The sequence below is a fragment of the Odocoileus virginianus genome, chromosome 2 (genome assembly GCF_023699985.2).
Source record: "Odocoileus virginianus isolate 20LAN1187 ecotype Illinois chromosome 2, Ovbor_1.2, whole genome shotgun sequence".
NCBI lineage: Eukaryota > Metazoa > Chordata > Mammalia > Artiodactyla > Cervidae > Odocoileus > Odocoileus virginianus.
This window is the reverse complement of record NC_069675.1, coordinates 94,513,645-94,534,965: the sequence shown is the minus strand read 5'-3', so window position 1 is coordinate 94,534,965 and position 21,321 is coordinate 94,513,645. Positions and strand designations below refer to the sequence as shown.

General features: G+C 47.2%; 1 protein-coding gene across 4 annotated transcripts in view; it reads right to left on the bottom strand.

The window, feature by feature from the left end:
* TBC1D13 (TBC1 domain family member 13) overlaps nucleotides 1-21,321 on the bottom strand; it is a 30,313-nt gene that overhangs the window by 7,622 nt on the left and 1,370 nt on the right. Inside the window, exons 1-7 of one of the 4 annotated variants that reach the window (XM_070453970.1) lie at nucleotides 8,173-8,290; nucleotides 7,096-7,169; nucleotides 5,312-5,352; nucleotides 4,647-4,708; nucleotides 4,419-4,518; nucleotides 3,467-3,549; nucleotides 1,558-1,717 (exon numbers count right to left, since the gene is read on the bottom strand). In XM_070453970.1, the coding sequence (XP_070310071.1) occupies nucleotides 1,558-1,717; nucleotides 3,467-3,549; nucleotides 4,419-4,518; nucleotides 4,647-4,708; nucleotides 5,312-5,352; nucleotides 7,096-7,169; nucleotides 8,173-8,195 (543 nt within the window). In that variant the 5' untranslated portion in view covers nucleotides 8,196-8,290. Of the gene's footprint in view, nucleotides 1-1,557; nucleotides 1,718-3,466; nucleotides 3,550-4,418; nucleotides 4,519-4,646; nucleotides 4,709-5,311; nucleotides 5,353-7,095; nucleotides 7,170-8,172; nucleotides 8,291-8,565; nucleotides 8,698-21,321 lie in introns of those variants that run through there. The other 3 variants (XM_070453968.1, XM_020874816.2, XM_020874820.2) reach the window with 3 other exon arrangements.

Sequence of the window (21,321 nt, the reverse complement as noted above, 5' to 3'; positions counted from 1 at the left end):
GGCTCTAGAACCCCAGGCCCAGGCCTCAGAGGGTGCCCACTGCTTTCCAAGAATCTGCACAGCAATGACCTCAGTTCACCCTCCTGGCAATTTAAAGCCAGACAGGGCAGAAATGAGGGTGCCCAATGTACAGAAGAAGAAACAACGGCTCAGGAAGGCAAGCCTGCTGTTACTTGGGCAGCGTCAGTCAGTCAGCTTTAACGCAAACTGCCCAGCCCGTGGACCCAGAGGCCTAGCGATGGAGCCTGTGGTCCGGTTCTCTACCACCAGGACCAGGTCCAAACCTAAAATCGGTTCTCAGCCACCAATTATTGTAGAGAGAGGAATGATAGAAGCCAGGTCCCCGTCTTTCCAGGCAGACAGAACATCAACAGCCCAGTAGGACGACCACCAACTCAGGCAGCTACGGGTCACTGAGCCAAGCGTTTGGCACCTCCTGACGCACCCAGCTCTGCCATGGGCAGGTGGAACCAAGGGATCAGCCAGAACTTCCCAGTCCTCCCTGGGAGGAAAGATGGCTGGTCTCCAGGAAACAAAGCCCTGATAGGTCATTGCACCAGCAGGGCAAGTGGGGAGTAGAACTGCTACAGTATCTGTCTCTAGCTTGCTGGGAGTTACAGAGAAGAATTTTTCCATTGTTGGAGGACAGTGAAAATTTTTGAGGAATAAGTCAAAGCTCCAGGTATGAAAGAAGTAGGCTTTAAGGAATAATATACCTTTTAGCAATAAGCAGCTTCTCAGAATCACGTTAAGTCTGCTAGAAGCCTGACATTCCAACACTCAGCATAACTTGACCAGCACAAGACCTACCCTTCCTTTCTCTGAGGTCTCTCAAATCATTCCCTCTCCACCCCAGTCCCCACCCCTACCAACCACAGCACCAGGCGGCCTCTCCACCTCCATTCCTGCCTCTCCCATCAACATCGTCCCAGTGTCCACGGCTATCTTTGACAAAGGCAGTCTTATATCCCTGCTCCAGAAATGCTGCAGGGATCCCCAGCCCCCAGGACAAAGGCCCACATGGCCTCACTATCACTCACTTCTCCAGCATCCTCCGGCCACCCTTCCCTCGCTGTCTCCCCCACCCAGCTCAGGTAAGACTCCTCCTTTTCTTGAACACACCCTGCTCTCTCCACACATGCCCTCCTCTCCTCCTGGAAGGCCCTTTCCTCTTCATCCTTTGAGCCTTGGCTTAAATGTCACTTCCTCAGGAAAGTCCTCCCTGATGCCCAGATCAGGTCAGGTCCCTGGCCATCACTGTTCCCACCGCACTTCATCACACTTGCAGTTCCTTTTCCAAGCGCCGCCTCCACCACAGACCAGAAGTGTGGCCCCTTCACTGCACAGCAGGGCACCCCCGCAGCCCCAGCAACATGACACCAGCCTGCGAATCTGATTTTCAGAAAGAGCCCGGAGAGGGGTGAGGCAGGACCAAGGCTGCTCGGGGTAAACAGTCAGGGCGGAAGGTCAGGGGCCCGATGGCCCGTGGCCACTAGTCCCAGGCAGGAAGGAAAAGGCTGTCACGGGGAGTCCCCAAGGCCCGCAGGTGCCCCTCACATTTGTGACGCCGCTCCGGTTCCGAGCCACCGTCTGGGATTTCAGGGTCGTCTGCTCCACCCGCTTACGAAGGGTCTCGAACTCATTCTGGGGATCCAGGATGAGGAGGCAGGGGTACTCGGTGGCCCTCTGGAAGAAGGATATGTCCGGACACAGCCTCCTGCAAGGGGGAAGAGGAGAGGACTGTTACTCAGCGAGAGGGTTTGAGGCGTCTCAGTCCTCTGCTGCCAGGGGCCCAGCCTCCCCAAAGCCTTCTGTGTGTGTTTCAGTTAGTAACAGCTTATTTCAAAAGCAATGCGGTCATCATGTACGCGTGCATACCCATATATCATGTGTATGTTTACAAATAGACACACACACATACTTTTAAGTGTCCTTAGAATCTTAACTCTTCTTTTAAACCACAGCTTTCCATGTCGAAAAGATAATATGAACAAAAAAAAAAAAAAATAGAAAAGATAATATGTACAAGAGTAGGAACTATTTGTATTGAGGCTAAAAATGGTAAAAGAGGCTTCATTAAGTTATAAGTTATACAATGGAATACTACAGCTGAGGAGATAGAGAAACAATCAAGTGGGGAGACAGTCTCTAGAATGTGAAAGTTTTTAAAGTGTATGTATCGCGGCACACACACACTTGTCCAGACTTCTTAGCTGAAGCTCACTGCAGACTCACCCTCCGGGAACACTGAACAACGTACTACAGTCACTGCCAGGCTAAGAACCTTTCTGCCCAGATCTGGGTTCAAGACGTGGTTCCTGACTTAAAACGGGGCGATGAAACACCTTGTGGGTAGAGGCTCCCCAATGCCAGCCTGAGAATGAAGGTGGCAAGAGACCCACTCTCCCCCTGGCTGGGGTCCCACCGGGGCTGTCTGGGAGGCGGGGGGCCTGGGCACAGTGCGCACAGGGGAGGAGTAGCCCCGGGCGGCGAAGAGCTGGTACCACAGCTGACAAGCAGCGGGGGTGGAAAGGGAGGCGGACGGACAGACTCTAGAACCCAAGTTCTGACCACCGGGCCACTGCAGACAGGCCCCCCCAGCTCCTCACCCAGCCATGTGGGAGAGTCACCGGCTGCCGGGCTCACCCACCCCGCAGGCCAGCACAGTCCGCTGGCCACACTTCCCTACCAAGAGGAACAGCGCGCGCACACGGTATAGCTCTCAATTTGAAAAAAAAAAACACTTTTCTGACCCTGTCACTCCTCTGCTTAAACCCTTTGGGAGACCGCCCCACGTCCCTGGGATCGAGTCCAAGGTCTGACCCCCGCCTGCCTCCGGTGGGGCCTCAGGCACACTGGCCTTCCCAGCGCTCCTCGGAGGGCCCAGCTCCGAAGGCGCTCAGGACCTCCTCTGGGAGGCACCACAGCCTCCCTTCCCCCGAACCCCCAGGCTCCGCAGAGTCTCAGCTGCTTCCTCAGGCGAGACGTCCCAACTGCCCTGAAGCACCCTGAACTCTGCCTTCAGAGCAGTCACCACAAATGTTAGTGACATGAAAGATACATTTTCTTGAACATCTTGTCTTTACACCTTCCCCCTCAGCTTCTAAGTTCCTTAAGGAAGGAGACCCTCCCTGTCTATTCCATGCTCAACCCCCCAGCCTGGCACTGAGCCTGTCACATAGCAAGGCCTCTGAATTCGCTGAAGGAAGGAGCAGATGAATCCATAGTCGCCTGGGCTACAAGTGATATCAAGGCAGGGAGAGAGGAGAGCTGGGCACTCAGGCCACTGCCAGCACCCCGCACCCCTGCACCTTGCCAGGCCTGCTGTGCCTATGGCCGGGACTCAGCTCCCCAGCAGTTCCTCAGACACCTCCCTGTGGGCCGGGGCTGGGCTGCAAAAGGGCAGAAGCAGCGGAAAACCCCCAGAAGCCCCAGAGCCGGCTCCCCGCCCCAGAGCCCTGCTCACCGGACATCTTTGTCGATCTGCAGCAGCACCTCGTTGTCCCTGAAGTATGTGTTCCACCGGCTGTCAGGGTTGGGGTTCAGAGGCTGCGGGGGAAAATGAGCCGCGCTATCCTTGGCCGGCTAGGACCCCACAGGCAGACCTCAGTCGCGGGGGCCTGAGCAGTAGCCCCGAACCAGCATTCCCAGCAGAGACGCAGCTACGGCTGAGATGGCCTGCGAGCTGGTCGAGCGGCAGCACAGGCCCGCCTCCGCAGCCTCCCAAACCTCCGTCCCCGTCCACATCCCACAGCCAAGCCCCAGGTCAGCTCTGGGCACTTCCCTGCTCAGCAGGAACTCTGCCCTTCCCTGTCCACGGCTCCAGAACGCTGAGTGTAACAGGTGCTCACTAAATGCTTGGTGAGTGAATGAATATTGCATCGTGAGGTCTCTTCGAATCTAATTCATCAATACTCTAAGTTACCAATTCCAGTCCTTGGAAGATCAGTCTGGGTCCAATCCATCTCCACTTCCCAACTGCGAAGCACCAGGGAGAAGTTGGGTATTTGCAGAGAGAATGAGGCTTCCTCTGGGCTGCAGAAACGCAGCCTCACCCCGGCCCTGCTCTGACTCCCTTCAACTACAGTATCACAGAAGCTTCCTGGAGGAAGGGGGCTGAGGAGCCAACGTGCGGAGGACTAGGCTCAGCACTGCACACACAGCACTCCTGGATCCCAGTCATCCCAGAGGTCTTGACTGGGCCTGGAGACTGGGGAGAGCACGGAGACTCAACAGCCTTTGGCGGCTAAGAAGCCAAATGGAGAAACGAGGTGCTGGGGGGCTGGGGGGTAAAAGGAACTAGGATCAGCGGCACCTGGCCTCTGGGCTGAGGGACCTCGCCCACCCCAAAGCCCACAGCTCTCCCCTGCCCCACTCCGTAGCCTCACCTCAGTCCCCACTGCGGGCCCCCTACTCACATGGTCCTCAAAGGTCACATCCTCCCTGGACACGCCCATGTTGGCCTTGGCGATGCCAGGCTGGATGATCATTTCCCTCAGGAACTGAGAATACAGCTCCCTGGAGGAGAGGAGAGGAGAGAGGGATGAGCCCGGAGCAGTGCAGCAACAGGAAGTGGGTTGGACTCACACCACCTGCTCTGCCCAATACAAAGGCCCTCCCGCCATTCCCCTGTGTCAGGGTCTCACCTCTGCTTGGCCAGGATGGAGGTCCATGAGGCTCTCTCCAAAGGGAGGTAGTTCAAGAGAATCTGCACACAGAGAGAGAAAAGCAAAGCTCTGGTGACTCCCCCCGCCCAACCCCTGAAGGAGACGGAGGCTGACAGGCCTCAAGGAAAACGTCTGATAAAGCCCAGAGAAGGCACGACAAGCTAGGTAAAACCCAGGAACGCAGGCACGGGCTGGGGTAGCCTCCCCTCTTCTCCCCACTGGCTTCCTCGTCCTTTATCCTGAAGCAGCCCTTTCTATTGCTTTCCCTCCCACAGACTCTCCCAAATGATGATAAAACCTTGTGCTCAAAGCGGTTGGGAAGCAGGACACTGGGCTTCTGCTCCCACCTCAGCAAAAAGCTTTAGGCAAAGCATAGCCTTTTACTGTCCCAATCAGCATCACCTCCACTGAGATGTCTGGATCAGGAAGCAGAGAGCTTTGCTGGCATCACAAAGCATTCCAGCCCCAGGGGGATCCCTGAGGGGATGCCAAGAGAAACAGAAAACCCAGAACTTCCCAGAAAAGCTTCCTGGGACAAGCAAGGAAAGGCAGAAAATAGGAAGAAGGGGCCAGGGGTGAGTACAGCCCATGCAGGAACCCAGGGACTCTCGGCAGAGCAGAAGCCCCACCCCAGGCACACCCACCTTCCAGCAGAGGCACCGCAGTCCGCCCTCACAGGGGATGCCTGTGGACACAGCAGGCAAAGGTCACACCCCCGCAGAGTCCCAGAGCCCCCCAGCCCGCCACCTCAGAGCCAGTCGGCAGGGAGTGGAGCGGGCAAGAAGTACTTCCTCAAGAATCATTCGCTGCCAGAAAGACTGCTAGACGATGCTAATCCTATGTCTCTCTCTCTCTGTGACCCCTGTCTGGAATGTTCTTTCGAGGATGACAGCTTCTGACCTTTGATATTTCTTCCTGAGAGTAGCCTTGACCAACCACACCACCTCTTCCCAAATAAAGTCAGGGCCCTTGACATAAACAATAATGGCTCCATCACATCTTCATGGCATCCCTCGCAAATGGGAATGTATGAAATAATTTGTACATTTATTTAACATCTGTAATCCCTAATACTGGGGAAAGCCCTAGAAAGATGAGGACCAAATCTGTCTGACTGTTCCACTACCTAGCCCAGGGCAGGTATTCTGTAAGTATTTGTGAAATATAAACTAAGCTCTGAATGTTCAGTGTTTTGTGTTTTACAGACTTAAAATTTCACTTAATCCTTATTATAGCCCTAGTAAGTAAGGAAAATCAGCATCATTGTCCCCATCTTACAGATAAAGAAACTCATCTACAAAGACAGAGCAATCAAGGACTCCAATACAGGTCTGACTCTAGAGCCCAGCTTGTAGCCACTGCCGCAGACTGCCTCCCCTGGGGCCTGGCAGATTCTTCAGCTCAGCACAGATCCCAGAAACCCCTCAAGATCTTCAGGGCCTAAACATCACTCCTGAATGGAAAGATGAACTTCTCCTGAAATACTGTCAGGACGCTCGCTAAAGCAGCTGTGGCTACAGTCTCCCTAGCTACCGTTAACAGTAGCTAGTGTCCTCACCTCAGAATCTGCATGGGTATGCAAGGGGCAACTCAAGCGTCCTTGCTGACAAAGTTCCAAGGGCAGAGCAGTCACAAGAAGCTACCAGAACACCCTGGGGTATTTTTAAAGACATGCAAGAGTCTCTGTCCTGAAAAGTTAGCCAGTCCAGGGAGGGCAAAGTCAAAGACTGCTGGGGTTCAGCTCCTTAAAGTGAGTGACTCAAGGCTGGAATTTTACAATGAACCAAAGTTCAGTATTACCTGAGTTGGCTTTTGATCCTAAGCCACGGAGAGAATGAGGAACCGCTCCGTAGCTAACCAAATTCTACAACCCAGGAAGCCTGCTAAGGAATGAGGAGACACCTCTCCTCTGTTCAAGAAGTCTCCCCTCTGCCCTCCAGTTACTCCCAGGAAGCAATCATCACTTACAGGCCAATGAGCACCTGGTCTAAGGTCTGTGTGTGCATGCATGTGCACTTAGTCACTAAGTCATGTCCAAATCTTTGCAACCCAATGGACTGCAGCCCACCAGGCTCTTCTGTCCATGTGATTCTCCAGGCATGAATACTGAGTTGCCATTTCCTCCTCCAGGGCATCTTTCCAACCCAGGGATCAAACTCGCATCTCCTGCACTGCAGGTGAATTCGTTACCACTGAGCCCCTAGGGAAGCCCAGTCTAAGGCCTACAGGCATGCTAACTCAGGGCGCCCCTGCCCTGTGAAGCCAGCCCGGGGCGGCCCTGGTTGCTCAGCTCCACACAATCTGGAGAAGTTCCCAAAAGGCAGGCCAGTCCCCAGAACTGGCCAGGTGTGGCCTTGGCTCGCTGCCCCTCCATCTTTATCACAAGGCTGCTCCAGGAAAACCCTGAAAATGGAGGGTTGGCTCTTACCACTAAAACTGAGTTCCCGAAGCTTTTCCAAGGCAATTGTGGGCTCCTTCAGGACATCCTGGAAATCTGCAATCCTAGGAGGGAGACAGAGGCAAATGACACACAAACCCCAAGATGACAGGCTTAGCGACCCCTCCTAAAGCCCACAGCTCCCTTACACCCCCAGTCTCCAACCTGTTCCTCCCTCCCCGTCAGGACACAAATATGCAAGGCACAGGCAAAACCCTGGCTAAAGGGCAGCTTTGAAGAATTACAGATCACTGTTTCCTCTAAGTCCAGAAATCTATAGATACTCTTGTCTAAAGGTTCTCAAATGAGCACCATGAAATCAGACACATTCTAACATTTACTGAGGCGGCATTTACTGGCCACTTCCTGCTGACCAGGTCCAAACCACACTGTCTATCTGAACTCCAAAAACCCTTAGAATCAGGAGTAATCTGATCTGTGGACAAGGTCCTGTGTAATCTGCACCCAGCATCCCAAACTCAAAAATAAAACCATTAGAAGACCTCTAGGCCTGCGGGCAGGCAAGGACAAACGGTTTAAAAACTGGAGGAAAAGTGAAGAATGAGCAAAATTAGCCAACGCTGCAGGATTTGGCCCCGGGGGTGGGGGGTGGGGGGAACAGACTGGAGAATCTACGTTTTCTAGCATTTCTAGTAAGAAAAGGGGACGTGGGAGCGGAAGCATTTGGATAGAGAAGGGTACTGGGGGCAAAGGGTTAACAAAGGGGGAGAAAAAGGGTGGGGGGTGCATCCGGATCGGGCATCAAAGCCCAAGAAGAGGAAGACACCAGGGGGAAGGATCCAGGGTGCGGGGGAGAAAGAGAGAAGCGGCAACACCGAAGGGCAGGAGAGATGTCCCCGTTCCGTGCCCCGACTCAGGCCCACAGCAAAGAGGCTGAAAAGTGGGGGCCCAAAACCTTCAGCCCGGGGAGGGGTGGGGGGTGGGGGCGGCGAGGGGGGAGGTCCCGATTCCTAGCCACATTCGCTCGCCCCCCCCCGCCCCCCGCAGGTCAAAAGGGACAGCAATGGCCACCAGTGGCCTGGCTGGTCGGCCCCGGTGCCTCCTCACCTGCTCTTGTGCAGACTCGACATGGTGTTGACTTCCGGATCTCCCCCCCGCTACCGCCGCCTCCGCCGCCGCCGCCCCTCAGGGACGCGGGGCGCTGGGCAAAGGCCTCCGACCAGAAACTCAGCCGCAGGCGCGCGCGTTCCGCACTGCCCCGCCCCGCCCCGTTCATGCGACACCCCTGCTCCTGCCACCGTCGGACGGCCCGGCGCGGTGGGCGGGGCGAGAGGACGCCAAGAACGAGGCCCCGCCTCTGCTCCACCCACCCCCCGTCCCCCAGCACCTACCTCTACCTAGTGCGTCAAGTTTGAGGACGCGCAGGTGATCGGCGCAGACCGTGCGCACCGAGGTCGCCTGGAGGTTAGGAGGGGCAAGCTTCCGAGTACGCAAACACACCTGTCACCTGGTCCTCTTCCTTACGGATTCCACACCTGCAGTGAGCTGCTGAGCTGTCATTTCAAGGATGTCCTGGTGATGGTTGAGTGTGTGATCCCATGGACTGTAGGCAGCCCACCCGGCCTCCTCTATCTGTGGGATTTCCCAGGCAAGAATACTGGTGTGGGTTGCCATCTTCTGCATCGGGGATGTAGACCCCAACCCCCTCGCTAAGCTATACAGGCCTCCCTGGCTGGTCTTTTCACTGCTGAGCCCCTAACACCTACAGGAGTGGTCACACTGAACAGATGGTTCAGTAAATACCGAACGGAACAGCAGGACCACAATTCAGTGATTCCTTGATTTTTGGATTTCATGAATATGATATTTACCATAGTATCAGAACAACAGAAAAACAAAAGTTCAGGATCCTTCCCAAGAAAAAAGTTGGCAGCCATACATATGCGTATTTATGTGCTAATTGTCCTTATTTTTTAATGTCTCCACAGATCGGTGAAAACTTTGTCACTGGACTGTATACTCTTGAAATCTCCTCCAGCTCTCGGCTGCTGCCCAACAAGACTTCACTGCCCCAAGGGCCAGGCACACAGACATCTGTTCCTTTATTCACTCACCACACAGTTTCCGCTCCCACTGTGTGCTAGGCACTGTACTAAAGGGCTCCGCACAGTACAAAGGTTACATTCCTTTACATGAAATATAAGAAATGAATAATGGGGAGGGAGGTGGGAGAGGGGTTCAGGATGGAACACATGTAAATCCATGGCTGATTCATGTCAGTATATGGCAAAAACCACTACAATATTGTAAAATAATTAGCCTCCAACTAATAAAAATAAATGAAAAAAAAAAGAATAAATGTTGACTTAATTGCTGGTGGCTCAAACGGTAAAAAAAGATCTGCCTGAGAGACCCAGGTTCAATCCCTAGGTTGGGAAGATGCCCTGGAGAAGGTAATGGTTACCAACTCCAGTATTCTGGCCTGGAGAATTCCATGGACAGAGGAGCCTGGTGGGCTACAGTCCATGGGATCAAAAAGAATTGGACACAACTGAGCGACTAACATTTTCACTTTTTAAAATATGACTTAGTTGCACAGCAGAAAAATTTTTTTTCCAGATAAAAAGAATACCAGACAGCCCTTTGAAAGTTTGATTAGGAAGACAACGTAAAACACAAGCCATGTGTTAAGAAAAATAGACCATTGGCTATCATTTGGAAGAAAAAAAGATCTATCTAATATCTGACTGAAAATTAATTCTAAATGAATTAAAGCTCTATAAGGGCAAAAACCTATGGGATTGAAAGAAAAATATATAGAAAAAAACATTTATAATCTTGGAGAAGGAAGACAGAAGGCCCAGAAGCTATGAAAGATAAGACAGATGTATAACTACATAAAATTTTCAGTCTCTTGACTTCCCTGGTGATCCACTGGTTGGGAATCTGCCTGCCAATGCAGGGGACATGGGTTCAGTCCCTGGTCTGGAAGGATTCCATATTCCTTGTGGCAACTAAGCGCATGTGGGGCAACTACTGAAGCCCGAGTGTTCTCTTCAACAAGATAAGCCCCACAATGAGAAGCCTGTGAACTGAAATTAGAGAGTAGCCCCCTACTTGCTCCATGGGGTTGCAAAGAGTTGGACAGGACTGACTTTCACTTTCACTTTCCCCTACTTGCTGCAACTAGAGAAAGTTCATGCACAGCAAGGAAGACCCAGCAAAGCCAAAAATAAATGAATTAATTTCAGTCTCTTAATGATAAAGTAAGACAAGCGTCAATATGGAAAAATATGTGCAGCTCTTATGATAAAGTGTTAATCTTCCTAACATATACAGAGTTCTTAAATCAACAAGAAAAAGAAACAGCCCAAAAGGGAAAAGCAATCATTCATTCAAGAAATGTACTCAGTGCCCCTGATGTGCCAGGTATGTCCTAGGTATTAGGGATTTAGTAATGAATAAAAGACAAAATCCCTTCCTTCGAAGCATTGAGGTTTTAGTGAGGGGAGTTAGATGTTAAATAGACTAAAGAAGTAAACTGAATGGTATGTCAGATGGTGATAAATTCCTACAGGGGAAAATAAAGCAGGAGTAGGCAGTGGGATGGACATGAGTTTGAGTAAGATTCAGGAGTTGGTGATGGACAGAGGAACCTGGTGTGCTGCAGTCCATGCGGTCGCAAAGAGTCGGACACGACTGAGACTGAACTGAACTGAGGTAGTGGGAGCGGGCTGCGATTTTACACAGTGGGGTCAGGAAAACTGCTCTGAGGTGACGTCCAAGCAAACATCTGAAGGGGGTAAGGCAGCAGAGTTTATGAAGCAGGCACTTCAAAGAAGAAAGAAAGATGTCTTGCCGATCTCTGAAAAGACACTGAACTGGACTCATACTCAGGAATACGAATCGAACAACCATATCGCACCACTTGGACTTAGAAGAGTCATCAGTATTTACTACACCCACCATCACCAGGGTGTGGAGAAACAGACTTCTCTCAAACAGCTTTCAAAAGACTTGATGTGCTACAGCTTTTTCACAGTCATTCGACAAGCACTGGTACCATTTTTTAAGCTTTATGTTATTGGCTGTGCTGGATCTTCAATCCTGCGCAATGGCTTTCTCTAGCTGGGGCGCGCAGGGGCTGCTCTCCACTTGCAGAGTGCAGGCTTCTCGTCGCAGCGGCTTCTCTTGTCACCGACCACACTGCCGCACGTGGGCTGGGTCGCCGTGGCTCCCAGGCTCTAGAACACAGGCTCAGAAGCTGTGGCACACGGGCTTAGTTGCTCCACAGCATGTGGAATCGTTCTGGAGCAAGGATCAAACCAGTATCCCTTGCATTGGAAGGCAGATTCTTCACCATTGGATCACCAGATAAGCCCCGATTTTTTTTAACTTTTTATATTGAAGTATTATAGGTTTTCCCTCAGTGATTTTTCTTTTTTCTCGGCCACACCACAAGGCTTGCAGAATTTCAGTTTCCTGAGCAGGGACGGAACCTGAGCCTCTTCACTGAAAGTGTGAGAGTCCTAACCCCTGGACCACCAGGGAATTAATACAGTATTACCAGCTTCTGGATATAATCATCTGTAAACGACTCATATTTAAAGTGTACACTTCTATTGGCTTAGACATATGTGAAACCACAATCAAAATAATTAACACACCCATCACCCCCACAGGATTTCTCCTGCTCTTTTCTATCTCCTCACTTCCTCCCTACCTCCATGCCCAGGCAACCACTGATCTGCTTTCTGTCACTATAGATTAGTTTGAGATTTCTTGACTTAATTTTTTTATCTGGCTCTTTTCACTCAGCATAATTACTTCAAGATTCGTGCATGTTGTAGCATGTATCAACACTTTTCATTGCCATAGATTCCATTACTAGATGAATCAACCATAGTTTATCCATTCATCTGGGTTGAACATTTGGGTTATTTCCAGCCACTATCAACACTGATGCAAAAGTCTTTTTGTGTGCACATACTTTCTTTTCCCTTAGACTGGAATGACTGGATAAATTTAAAATTTTTACACCACTAAACCATTTTCCAAAATGGCTGTAGCCATTTTATAGCCACTCCAGAAGTGTGTGAGAGTTTCTTTTGTACCATCTCCTCATCCCTGGTGGCGCAGATGATAAAGAATTCCCCTGCAATCCAGGAGACCTAGGTTCGATCCCTGGGTTGGGAAAATCCTCTGGAGGAGGGCATGACAACCCACTCCAGTATTCTTGCCTGGAGAATCCCCATGGACAGAGGAGCCTGGTGGGCTACAGTCCACGGGGTCGCAAAGAGTCAGACACAACAGCGACTAAGCGTGCGTGCACACGTGCACACACACACACACACACACACACATACACACACATCTCACCAGCACTTAGTGTAGTTGGTCTTTTTTTATCTTAGACATTCTAGTAGGCGCATAAAAATTGAAGTGAAAGTGTTACTCACTCAGTCATGTCCAACTCTTTTCTACCCTATAGACTGTGGAGCACCCCCAAGCCCCCAGGCTCCTCTGTCCATGGAATCCTCCAGGCCAGAATACGGGAGTGGGTAGCCATTCCCTTCTCCAGGGGATCTTCCCCACCCAAGGGTGGAATCCAGATCTCCCACATTGCAGGCAGATTCTTTACCATCTGAGCCATCAGGGAAGCCCTATGGTATTTTACTGATGTTCTAATATGCATTTCAATACAGATTAATCATGTTGAACATCTTTTCATGTGTTTTCCATCTACATATCTTCTTTGGGGAAGTTATCTGTTCAAATCTATTAAAATTTTCCCATTTTTTTCTATTGAATTGCTTATGTCCTTGTTGAAATTGAGTTTGGGGAACTCTTTAGATATTCTAGATGAATATATTTTATTTTTAATTGTGGCAAAATGAACATAAAATTTACCATCTTAATCATTTTAAAGTACAATTCAGTAGTGTTAAGTACACTCAACATTGTTGTGGATCTAGTCTCCAGAATTCTTTTCATCTTGCAAAACTGAAACTCTATACCCACTAAAAAACTCCCCATTCTCCCTCCCCCAGCCTCTAGCAACCTCCATTCTATTTCTGTCTCTATGAATTTGACTACTCTAGGTACCTCATGTAAATGAGATAATAAGAGTATTTATCCTTTTTGTGACTGGCTTATTTTGTTTAGTATAATGTCCAAAAGGTTCATCCATGTTTCAGCATGAGTCAGAATTTCCTTCCTTTTAAAGGCTGAATAATATTTCATGTTTTGTTTATCCACTCATCCATCAGTGGACACTTGGGTTGCTTCCACTTTGGGGCTACTAAAAATAATGCTGCTGTGAACATGGGTGTACAAATATTTCTTCAAGACCCTGTTTTCAATGCTTTGGGGTATATACCCAAAAGGTAAATTGCTGGGCCATATGGCAATCCAACTCTTAATTTTTTTAGAAACTACCATACTGTTTTCCATAATGCCTACACCCATTTACATTTTTACCAGAAGTGCACATTTCAGTTTCTCCACATCTTCACCAACACATTCTTTTCTACTTTTATGATCATAGTCATCTTAATGGGTATGACAAGGTACATCTTTTAATTTTTTAATTAATTTTTTTCCTATTTTTTGGTTGTGCTGGGAGACATTTGAGATCTTAGTTCCCCCACCAGAAATCAAATCCATGTCCCCTGTAGAGAAATTGTGGTGTCTTAACCACTGAACCATCAGGGAAGTCTCCATCTGTCTTTTTAAAATGTGTGATTTGTAGATATTTTCTTGTGGTTTGTGGCTTGCCTTTATAGGCTCTTAAGTTTTGTTTTTTTTAAGAGCATTATTTCCTAATTTTGATAAAGTCTGAACAATCTTTGATGTCATATCCCTCAATCTTTTACCTACTCTGATATCACAAAGATTTTTCTCCTACAGTTTATAGTTTTAGGTTCTATTGTTGGGGCCAGTGTGAAGAAGGCAGGAAAGACTCCATCTTGAAGCCTGTCATCCATCTTAAAGACAAGATGTGAACTGGGCCTCAACCTTGCCCAGGAGTGACGAAACCATTGCTAGTGAAAACCAGGTCTCCTGGAGACTTCCCTCCCTACAGATGACAAAGGGAGATTGTAGTTGAGGTCAGACTGCCCGTTAGATTAACCATGGAGACATCCCCCCTTGATGTATAATCACTGCTCCCCCCCTTTAACCTTAATTGTTTGTTCTCCTAGCACCTACTTGTTGTAAAACTCAATCATATACAACAAAAAGGTTGCTAAAATGTAATCAGTCACATAGTGGGGGGTATAAAACGGGGCCTCTCAGAAACATCAGGGTCCTTGTTGGGAACTGATTCCCCTTGGAACCGCTGGCATAATAAACTACTCCACTGTTCTGAGTGTCCTTTGAGGTGTGTTTGTGACTCTGGATTCCACAACACGATATTTAGATCTGTGATCCATTTTGAATTAATTTTTGTAAATAGTGTGAGGTATGTATCAAAGTTCATTTATTTTCATATGAATATCTAATTGTCGAAGCACCGTTTGTTGAAAAGGTTATCTTTTTTCCAACTGAATCAAAATCAATCATATACTTGCAGGACTTATTTCTGGACTTTCTGTCGCATTACACTGATCGCCTTGTCTATCCTTTTAGCCTCACAACACTACTTAAGTATCTCTGTAAGCCTAAGAGCTCTACACTGTAGCCCTATAATTCTGTAGCTCTATAACGTCTTAAAGTTAAGTATTGTTAAGTCCATCAACTCTGTTCCCTTTTTAAAGGTTATTCTGGCTTTTGCTCTTAATAATTTGCATTATATAGGAACTTCAGAGTCTGCTTGTCAATTTCTCAAAAACAAAATCTGCTGGGATTTTGGTTGGGACTTTTGAAACTACAGATTAAAAAAAAAAAAAGAAACTACAGATCAATTCGGAAAGAAGTGATATCCTAACATTACTGAATCATCTGATCCATGAACATAATACATGTCTCAATTTATTTGGGTTTTCCTGGTGGCTCAGTGGTAAGGAATCTCTCTGCCAATACAGGAGACCTGGGCTCGATCCCTGGGTCGGGAAGATCCCCTGCCAGTCCATGCAATGGCAAAAGTGGGACACGCCTTAGTGACTAAACAACAACAGCCATTTATTCGGGTCTTTAGTTCATTCAGCCATGTTTTGTAGTTTTCAGTGTATAGGTCTTACACATAATTGGTCAGATTTATTCTGCATGTGTGCTAAGTCGCCTCAGTCATGTCTGACTCTTTGCGACCCCATGGACTGTAGCCCACCAGGCTCCTCTGACCATGGGATTCTCCAGGCAAGAATTCTGGAGTGGGGTGCTATGCCCTCTTCCAGGGGATTTTCCTGATCCAACGATTGAACTTGCCTCTTATTTATGTCTCCTGCATTGGCGAGCAGGTTATTTACCACTAGCACCACCTGGGAAGCTCAGATTTATTCCTGAAAGTGAAAGTCACTCGGTCATGTCCATCTCTTTGCAACCCCATGGACTATGCAGTCCATGGAATTCTCCAGGCCAGAATACTGAAGTGAGTAGCCTTTCCCTTCTCCAAGGGGTCTTCCCAACCCAGGGATCAAATCCAGGTCTCCCACATTGTGGGAGGATTCTTTATCAGCTAGGCCACCAGGGAAGCCCAAGAATACTAGAGTGGGTAGCCTATCCCTTCTCCAGTGGATCTTCCCCTCGCAGGAAAAAAAACAGGGTCTCCTGAATTGCAGATGAATTCTTTACCAACTGAGCTATCAGGGAAGTCCTAGGTAATTCTAGGTATTTTTTGATGCTATCATAAATGGTATTTTTTTAAATTTCAAACTATCTGATACTGGAATACAGAAACCAAACTGCTTTTGGTTTCATTATTATTTATAATGATAAAATTAATTTCAAATAATACATTATTTATTGCTTTTCTTGACTCATACCTTGAAATCTTCCTGAACCCAATCATTAGTTTGAGAAGCTTTTTTGTAGGTTCCACAGAACTTTCTATACAGACAACGATTATATTAGGTTCCTAGGATTTATGTAACAAATTACCACAAACTCTATAGCAGTTTATTCTGCTAAGAATACAATTTATTCTGTATTTATTCTGCTGAAAATTCTGTTAAAATATTTGCATCTATATTCACAAAGGATATTGGGCTGTAGTTTTACACTCATCATGTCTTTATCTTTGGTATCAAGAGTAATGATGGCCTCATGAAATAAGTAGGAATGTCTTCCCTTGTCTTCAGTTTTATAGAAGTTGTATAGAGTTGGAATCATGTGGTACTATTTACTGCTTAAATGTATGGTAGAATTTATGGGAGATTTTTTTGTCAACCAAATTCCACCAATAAGAAAACTGTGCAATTAATGGAATACAATGCAACTATTCAAAAGAACTAAACAGGACTATATGATCTCACATAAAAAGTGATTAAAAATATGTCACAGAACAGTTCGCATAATATTATCCTATTTATATCATGAAATCCATCCTGCATTATGAGTTTACATATACATGTTTATTCATGCATTTTAACACCTTTATTGGGATATAATTCACATTTAGAGCATACATTTAAAGTGAAGAGTTTGGGACCTCCCTGGTGGCCAGGTGACTAAGACTCCATGCTCCCAATGCAGGGGGCCCAGATTTGATTCCTGGTCAGGGAATTAGATCCCACATGTCCCAACTAAGAGTTCACACGCCACAACTAAAGATCTCACATGAGGCAACTAAAGATGCCACAACTAAGACCTGGCACAGTCAAATAAATAAATGTTAAAAAAAAATAGGGTGAACAATTCACTGTTTTTCACTCTATTCATTGCTTTTCATTCTAACCAGAGCTGTACATGTACAACTATCATCTATCAACCACACAATGATCATCACCATCTAATTTTAGACCATTTTCATCACCCCAGAAAGAAACCCTGTACCTATTAGCATTAATTCCTATTTCCCCCACCCCTCAGTCCTAAGGCAACCACTAATCTACTTTCTCCAGTAGCATATTGGGCACCTACCAACCTGGGTAGTTCATCTTTCAGTCTCCTACCTTTTTGCCTTTTCATACTGTTCATGGGGTTTTCAAGGAAAGAACACTGAAGTGGTTTGCCATTCCCTTCTCCAGTGGACCACGTTTTGTCAGAACTCTCCACAATGACCCATCCATCTTGGGTGGCCCATGGCTCATCATTTCACTGAGTTAGACAAGGCTGTGGACCATGTGATCAGACTGGTTAGTTTTCTTTGATTGTGATTTTCAGTCTGTTTGCCCTATGATCAGTTCAGTTCAGTTCATTAGCTCAGTCATGTCCAACTTGAGAACCCCACGGACTGCAGCACACCAGACCTCCCTGTCCATCACAAACTCCCAGAGTTTACCCAAACTCATCTCCTTTGAGTCGGTGATGCCATCCAATCATCTCATCCTCTGTAGTCCTCTTCTCCTCTTGCCTTCAGTCTTTCCCAGCATCAGAGTATTTTCAAATGAGTCAGCTCTTCCCATCAGGTAGCCAAAGTACTGGAGTTTCAGCTTCAACATCAGTCCTTCCAATGAATATTCAGGACTGATTTCCTTTAGGATGGACTCGTTGGATCTCCTTGCAGTCCAAGGGGCTCTCAAGAGTCTTCTCCAAACCACAGCTCAAAGGCATCAATTCTTCAGCACTCAGATTTCTTTATAGTCCAACTCTCACATCCATACATGACTATTGGAAAAACCATAGCCTTGACTAGATGGACCTTTGTTGGCAAAGTAATGTCTCTGCTTTTTAATATGCTATCTAAGTTGGTCACAACTTTTCTTCCAAGGAGCAAGCGTCTTTTAATTTCATGGCTGCAGTCACCATCTGCAGTGATTTTGGAGCCCAAAGAAAATAAAGTCTGCCACTGTTTCCACTGTTTCTCCATCTATTTGCCATGAAGTGATGGAACCAGATGCCATGATCTCTGTTTTCTGAATGTTGAGCTTTAAGCCAACTTTTCCACTCTCCTCTTTCACTTTCATCAAGAGGCTCTTTAGTTCTTCTTCACTTTCTGCCATAAGGGTGGTGTCATCTGCATACCTGAGGTTATTGATATTTCTCCCAGCAGTCTTAAGAGGCTTATAGAAATTTCCTGATGGGAGAGACTGACTGAGGGAGAAACTGGGTCTTGTTTTGGTAGGTGGGCCCATGCTCAGTAAATCTTTAATCCAATTTTCTGTTGATGGGTAGGGCTGTGCTCCCTCCCTGTTATTTCAGTTCAGTTCAGTTCAGTCCCTCAGTCCTGTCGGACTCTGTGACCCCATGAATCGCAGCATGCCAGGCCTCCCTGTCCATCACCAACTCCCGGAGTTTACTCAAACTCATGTCCATCAAGTCAATGATGCCATCCAGCCACCTCATCCTCTGTCATCCCCTTCTCCTCCTGCCCTCAATCCCTCCCAGCATCAGGGTCTTTTCCAATGAGTCAGTTCTTCGCATGAGGTGGCCAAAGTATTGGAGTTTCAGCTTCAACATCAGTCCTTCCAATGAATATTCAGGACTGATTTTCTTTAGGATGGACTGGATGGATCTCCTTGCAGTCCAAAGGACTCTCAAGAGTCTTCTCCAACACCAAAGTTCAAAAGTGTCAATTCTTCGGTGCTCAGCTTTCTTTATAGTCCAACTCTCACATCCGTACATGACTACTGGTAAAACCAAAGCTTTGACTAGACGGACCTCTGTTGGCAAAGTAATGTCTCTGCTTTCTAATATGCTATCTAGGTTAGTCATAACTTTTCTTCCAAGGAACAAGTGTCTTTTAATTTCATGGCTGCAGTCACCATCTCCAGTGAATTTGGAGGCCCCCAAAATAAAGTCTGTCACTATTTCCACGGTTTCTCCATCTGTTTGCCATGAAGTGATGGGACTGGATGCCATGATGTTAGTTTTCTGAATGTTGAGCTTTAAGTCAACTTTTTCATTCCCCTCTTTCGCTTTCATCAAGAGGCTCTTTAGTTCTTCTTCGCTTTCTGCCGTAGGGTGGTATTATTTGCATATCTGAGGTTATTGATATTTCTCCCAGCAATCTTGATTCCAACTTGTGCTTCATCCAGCCCCACGTTTCTCATGATGTACTCTGCATATAAGTTAAATAAGTAGGTTGACAACATACAGCCTTGACGTACTCCTTACCCTATTTGGAAACAGTCTGATGTTCCATGTCCAGTTCTAACTGTTGCTTCCTGACCTGCACACAGATTTCTCAAGAGGCAGGTGAGGTGGCATGGTCAGCAGTGGAGGGGCTCTGAGTGTCTCAGACTAGGTTATAGCATAAGCCCTCTTGGAGGAGGTCGCCACTAACCCCACCATAGAGGTGCCAGAACTTACACAGGAGTGGGGAAACAGAGTCTTGGAGGGCACAAACAGAACCTGTGCACACCAGGACCCAAGAGAAAGGAGCAGTGACCCCACAAGAGACTGACCCAGATTTGCCCATGAGCGTAAAGGAGTCTCTGGCAGAGGCATGGGTCGGCGGTGGCCTGCTGCGGGGTTGAGGGCACTGAGTGTAGCAGTGCGTGCATGGGACTTCATTACTTCTACCACAGTTTGGCCCCAGGTAAATAACAGGCTTCAGCAATACATGAACCGTGAACTTCCAGATGTTCAAGCTGGTTTTAGAAAAGGCAGAGGAACCAGAGATCAAATTGCCAACATCCTCTGGATCATCGAAAAAGCAAGAGAGTTCCAGAAAAACACCTATTTCTGCCTTATTGACTATGACAAAGCCTTTGACTGTGTGGATCACAATAAACTGTGGAAAATTCTGAAAGAGATGGGAATACCAGACCACCTGATCCGCCTCTTGAGAGACCTGTACTCAGGCCAGGAAGCAACAGTTAGAACTGGACATGGAACAACAGACTGGTTCCAAATAAGAAAAGGAGAACGTTAAGGCTATATATTGTCACCCTGCTAACTTATATGCAGAGTACATCATGAGAAATGCTCGGCTGGAAGAATCACAAGCTGGAAACAAGATTGCCAGGAGAAATATCAATAACCTCAGATATGCAGAGGATACCACCGTTATGGCAGAAAGTGAAGAGGAATTAAAAAGCCTCTTGATGAAAGTGAAAGAGGAGAGTAAAAAAGTTGGCTTAAAGCTCAACATTCAGAAAACTAAGATCATGGCATCCAGTCCCATCACTTCATGGGAAATAGATGGGGAAACAGTGTCAGACTTCATTTTGGGGGGCTCCAAAATCACTGCAGATGGTGACTACAGCCATGAAATTAAAAGATGCTTACTCCTTGGAAGGAAAGTTATGATCAACCTAGATAGCATATTAAAAAGCAGAGACATTACTTTGCCAACAAAGGTCCATCTAGTCAAGGCTATGGTTTTTCCAGTGGTCACGTACAGATGTGAGAGTTGGACTGTGAAGAAAGCAGAGTGCCGAAAAATTGATGCTTTTGAACTTTGGTGTTGGAGAAGACTCTTGAGAGTCCTTTGGACTGCAAGGAGATCCAACCAGTCCATCCTAAAGGAGATCAGTCCTAGGTGTTCATTGGAAGGACTGATACTGAAGCTGAAACTCCAATACTTTGGCCACCTCATGCGAAGAACTGACTCATTGGAAAAGACCCTGATGCTGGGAGGGATTGAGGGCAGGAGGAGAAGGGGATGACAGAGGATGAGATGGCTGGATGGCATCATCGACTCAATGGACATGAGTTTGAGTAAACTCCGGAAGTTGGTGATGGACAGGGAGGCCTGGCGTGCTGCAGTCCATGAGGTTGCAAAGAAGGACACGAATGAGTAACTGAACTGAACTGAATCTACTTTCTGTCTCTAATAGATTTATATATTCTGGACATAAGAATATAATCATAAATGTATCATCTTTTGTGACTGGTATCTTAAATAATATTCCATCATATGACCATATTATTCTATATCCTATTCTCTCACCAGTTGACGGACATTTGGATTATTTATACTTCTTGATTATTATGAATAATTGTGGTATGAAATTTTCGTCTTGGGTATATGCTTAGGATTGGAATTGCTAGGTCATATAGTAACTCTGCTTAACTTAAAAAAATTTTTTTTTTTTTTTTTTGCCTAGCCAAACAGTACATGGGAGCTTAGTTCCCCAACCATGGATTGAACCCATGCCCACTGCATTGTCAGCTTGGAGTCTTAACACCTGGACTGCCAGAGAAGTCCTAAGTATACCTTATTTGATAATTCAAAATCAAAACACTTTTTAAAGGACTTAAAATTGTACAAAC